Genomic DNA, 5,000 nt, shown 5'->3' on the forward strand with positions numbered 1-5,000 from the left:
AGCAGGATGGTAGCAACCTGTCCCTGTGTGTGTGTGTGTGTGTGTGTGTGTGTGTGTGTGTGTGTGTGTTGGTCAGTCTCCTGGTTGAGCCTCCAGAGCTTCCTCCTCCTCCACCTCGTCCTCCTCCCCCCCGCTGTCCCTGCGGTCCCCCCGGGCGGCCAGCGCCCCCCGGCTCAGCGGGACCCCCACCGCCCTCTGCAGGGCCTCCAGGCTGCCCTGGCTCACGTAGTAACTCACGTTCAGAGACGGGAGCAGCTTCTGCAGCTCCTCCAGCTTACGGTACGCCTGAGGAAGAGGAGGAGGAGGAAGATTGATGTTCACTACTGTACAGTATAGAAATAATGTCTGAGTATATCAGTCCATCTACTCTGTGTCCCTACTATGACAGTGATGATGATGATGATGATAGAACTAGTGATGATGATGATCTGATAATGATAGAACTAGTGATGATGATGATATTAGAACTCGTGATGATGATGATGATGATGATAATGGTGGTGACGATGATGATGGTGGTGGTGATAGAACTAGTGATGATGATGATGATGATAATGGTGGTGATGATGATGATGATGATGATGATCTGATAATGATGATAGTGAACCAGTGATGATGGTGATGATGATGATGATAGTGGTGATGATGATGATGATGATGCTCAGACACTCACCAGTGGGTAGCTGCCCTGCTGACAGTGGTGTTCCACCAGGAAGCCGTAGGCGTCTCCTATCCTGACAGCAGGGTCCAGATCTGCCTCCTCCAGAAGACTCTCACACAGACGCACCGCCTCGCCCTGGTCCTCTTCATACAGCCTGGAGACACACACACACACACACACACACACACACACACACACACACACACACACACACACACACACACACACACAGTTACACCTCTACACACCACCTCTCCTCCGCCTGGCCCTGGTCCTCCTCAGACAGCCTGGGGAGACAGACAGGGGACAAGCACAAATACACTGACAGGCATCTACTGTGTCCTCCTCTTCCTCCTCCTCCTCCTCCATCCAGAGAGGGCCGGAGGGAGGGCCGAGGGAGGGGGTGGTGTTCTCACCTGCGCGCCTGGACGAACCTCTTGACCAGGGTGATCTTGTGCTGGAGCTGAAGCACGCGGGCCTGCTGCTCCTCTGGGCTGCGGCCCTTGGCTTTAGACAGACACTTGTAGGCCTCAGTCAGAGCACCAAGAGCCTTCTCATAGTTCTGGTAGTCATCGATCTCCACCTGAACACATGACACAGTTACACAGTTACCCTCAACCCTGGGGATGTACTGGGATGTGTTGGGATGTACTGGGATGTGTTGGGATGTGTTGGGATGTACTGGGATGTACTGGGATGTGTTGGGATGTACTGGGATGTGTTGAAAGTGGTTTGCTATTTGATAGATGGTTGATACATAATGGAACATCAATGGTATGATGAAGACACACTGGAATATATGGCTATCAAAGTATCCATGGAGGACCTCTCATATCATAGCATAGCATAGCATAGCATAGCACAGAATAACATAGAATAGAATAACATAGAATATAATAACATAGCATAGCACAGAATAACATACAATAGAATAACATACAATACAATAACATAGCATAGCACAGAATAGCATAGAATAGAATAAAATAGAATAACAGAATAGCATAGCATAGAATAGAAGGTCTTTGCTTCAGCCTGACGGAGGTGCCTTACCTGGGCGCAGGCCTCGTAGAAGCCAGCCAGCAGGTCCAGGGCCCGGCCTTTGGTGTAGAACCCAATGATGTTCTTCATGATCTCGGGATCCTTCCGCCAGTCCAGGGACTGCAGGTAGTTGGCGGCCATGATGTAGATCTCCTTCTGACGGGACACGCCGGCGAAGAACACAATCTTCTCTGTGTCACCTGACTTGAGGAGCGCTCGCATGGCCTGAGAGAGGAGAAGAGATGGAGGGATGACTAGAATGATGACTAGAATGGTGACTAGAATGGTGACTAGAATGATGACTAGAATGGTACGGTGAGGTTAAAAGCACCCCAAAAGACTCTATCAGAGAAAAAGGTGCTAGTTGGAACCAAACAGGGTTCTTCATTCGCCCCTGTAGGGGAACCCATTTTGGCGCCATGTCAAACCCTTTCCACAGAGAGTTCTACATGGAACCCAAAAGGCTCTACATGGAACCCAAAAGGCTCTACTTGGAACCCAAAAGCTTCTACATGGAACCCAAAAGGCTCTACATGGAACCTAAAAGGTTCTACATGGCACCAAAATGGGTTCTTCAAAGGGTTCCCCTACAGGGGCAAATGAAGAACCCATTTTTCTAAGAGTGCAGGGCACCCTGCATGGACATGACGATGGCGCACGGCGTCATGGAAGAGCCTGTTTCAGAGTGACCCTCCTGACCTTGAGCTTGTTGCCAGCCTGTGTGTACTTCTTGGTGGCCAGGTGGTAGTTGCCCTGGCGCATGCAGCAGTCAGCGATGCGCTCCAGCAGGTCCTTGCGGGCCTCCTCTGACATGGCCTTGGACTCCCGCGCCACCGTCATGCTCTCCGCCAGCTCCTCGCTGATGGTCAGGCTCTGGTCCAGACACAGCTGGAGGGCCTCGTGGTACTAGGGGTACAACACAGGCACACACACACACACAGTTAAACACACACACACACACACACAGTTAAACACACACACACAGTTAAACACATATACACACACACACACAGTTAAACACATATACACACAAACACACACACAGTTAAACACATATACACACACACACAATGTTAAACACAAATACACACACACCTTCTTGGCGGCCACCAACAGCTCCACAGCCTTCTGGTACTGGGCGTGTTTGATGAAGAAGTCGGAGCAGCGGGCCAGCAGGGCGGGGTCGGAGGTGCCGTCCAGGTCCTCCGCGATCAGCTGCAGGGCAGAGAACTGCTGGGTGGAGAAGGCCAGCTCCAGAGCCTTGGAGAAGTGGCCCGCCTGTGAGTGGGTTAGGGTTAGGGTTAGGGGTTAGGGTTAGGGTTAGGGGCTATATATGTATGGACTGCAAGTGTGACTGTATGCATGCTTCAGAGTGTGACATCAAAGTGACAGTTATTCACAGTGAAAGTGAACTGTCTCCATTCACAAATATTAGAGCACTGATGCCCCCTAGTGGCGGCATTTAAGATGCACCGACTCCCTTGAAGACAGGCAGAGAGACGTCACTGAGCTGTTGATGTCGCTAACCTTGTGGTAGAGCATGACAGCTCGGTCCATGTGGGAGGCCTTCTCCTCGTAGTAGCAGGCTGCCTCCATCATGTCCTCTGGGTTACTGAGCAGGGCCAGGTTCATCAGCTGGTCGTCCAGACCGTTCTCCTAAACAACAACAACAACAACAACAATAAGGGTAGGCTGTAGGGTAAGGGGCTAGGCTTTGGTGAGGGTGAGGGTTAGGCCTGGCCCCTGTGTAGAAGCTGTTAGAGGGATGGGGCTAGGCTAAGCTGTGGTGAGGGTTAGGGGCTAGGCTGTGGTGAGGGTTAGGGGCTAGGCTGTGGTGAGGGTTAGGGGCTAGGCTGTGGTGAGGGTTAGGGGCTAGGCTGTGGTGAGGGTTAGGGGCTAGGCTGTGGTGAGGGTTAGGGGATGGGGCTAGGCTGTGGTGAGGGTTAGGGGCTAGGCTGTGGTGAGGGTTAGGGGCTAGGCTGTGGTGAGGGTTAGGGGCTAGGCTGTGGTGAGGGTTAGGGGCTAGGCTGTGGTGAGGGTTAGGGGCTAGGCTGTGGTGAGGGTTAGGGTTAGAGGATGGGGCTAGGCTGTGGTGAGGGTTAGGGGCTAGGCTGTGGTGAGGGTTAGGGGCTAGGCTGTGGTGAGGGTTAGGGGCTAGGCTGTGGTGAGGGTTAGGGTTAGAGGATGGGGCTAGGCTGTGGTGAGGGTTAGGGTTAGAGGATGGGGCTAGGCTGTGGTGAGGGTTAGGGGATGGGGCTAGGCTGTGGTGAGGGTTAGGGTTAGAGGATGGGGCTAGGCTGTGGTGAGGGTTAGGGGCTAGGCTGTGGTGAGGGTTAGGGGCTAGGCTGTGGTGAGGGTTAGGGTTAGAGGATGGGGCTAGGCTGTGGTGAGGGTTAGGGGCTAGGCTGTGGTGAGGGTTAGGGGATGGGGCTAGGCTGTGGTGAGGGTTAGGGGCTAGGCTGTGGTGAGGGTTAGGGGATGGGGCTAGGCTGTGGTGAGGGTTAGGGTTAGGGGATGGGGCTAGGCTGTGGTGAGGGTTAGGGGCTAGGCTGTGGTGAGGGTTAGGGTTAGGGTACCTTGCAGAGGCGTATGGCGTTGTTGTAGGCCTGGGCCCGGGTGTAGAAGTGGACCGACTGTTTGATCTCCTCCTGACTCTCGTACTGCCGTGCCAGGTGGTAGGACGCCGCACGGTTCCCCGTGTCGTTGGCAATCTCCGACGCCTGGCAAATCACACACACATATTTGGTACATTCACACTTCAACTCTGTCACATCAAACTTCATAAAAATACTGTTTTAATAAGTTTCCCCACACAGCATTTCTAATCTAACCTATGTTCCCCTGAGCAGAAACAACAACAGTTCCTTCTTGAGAACTTCAAAGTACCGACACTAGAAAAGTGTGCTACATCATAAATATTCCCCCCCTGTGTGTTACCTTCTGGATGTTCCCCAGGTAGCAGTGCACGCGGACCAGAGACAGGAAGTCCTGGGCGTACTCGTAGTAGCGCAGCGCCGACTCCATGTCTGATTGGCTCTCCAGGTACTGAGCCCACCACTTATAGATGTTCCTATGGCAACAGAAATGGGGGTGAGTGGAGAGGAGGAGGGGGGGGGGGAGAAGGGAGAGGAGAGGAGGGGAGGGGAGGAGGGGAAGGAGGCGGATGAGGGGGAGGGGGTCAAACACTGGACTAGCCTGAAGAAGAACTGATGACAACAGTTATACTGCATCGTCTCCACTAGGGGGCAGCAGAGGGTAAACCTCCAGTCGGTACGCCACCCTGCCTGCTGTGTTCTCC

The 5,000-nt window shown here is 53.2% G+C and overlaps 1 protein-coding gene across 1 annotated transcript in view; it reads right to left on the bottom strand.

Moving 5' to 3' along the window:
* Positions 1–5,000, bottom strand: part of ift140 (intraflagellar transport 140 homolog (Chlamydomonas)) — a 35,505-nt gene that overhangs the window by 691 nt on the left and 29,814 nt on the right. Inside the window, exons 22-30 of the mRNA XM_083687011.1 lie at positions 4,640–4,772; positions 4,279–4,422; positions 3,230–3,358; positions 2,798–2,980; positions 2,402–2,608; positions 1,715–1,927; positions 1,078–1,244; positions 674–815; positions 1–285 (exon numbers count right to left, since the gene is read on the bottom strand). The exon at positions 1–285 is cut by the window's left edge and continues 691 nt beyond it. Coding sequence (XP_083543137.1) covers positions 73–285; positions 674–815; positions 1,078–1,244; positions 1,715–1,927; positions 2,402–2,608; positions 2,798–2,980; positions 3,230–3,358; positions 4,279–4,422; positions 4,640–4,772 — 1,531 coding nt within the window. The 3' untranslated portion in view covers positions 1–72. The remainder of the gene's footprint in view (positions 286–673; positions 816–1,077; positions 1,245–1,714; positions 1,928–2,401; positions 2,609–2,797; positions 2,981–3,229; positions 3,359–4,278; positions 4,423–4,639; positions 4,773–5,000) is intronic.

Source organism: Argentina silus, assembly GCF_951799395.1.
Source record: "Argentina silus genome assembly, chromosome: 16".
Lineage (NCBI taxonomy): Eukaryota > Metazoa > Chordata > Actinopteri > Argentiniformes > Argentinidae > Argentina > Argentina silus.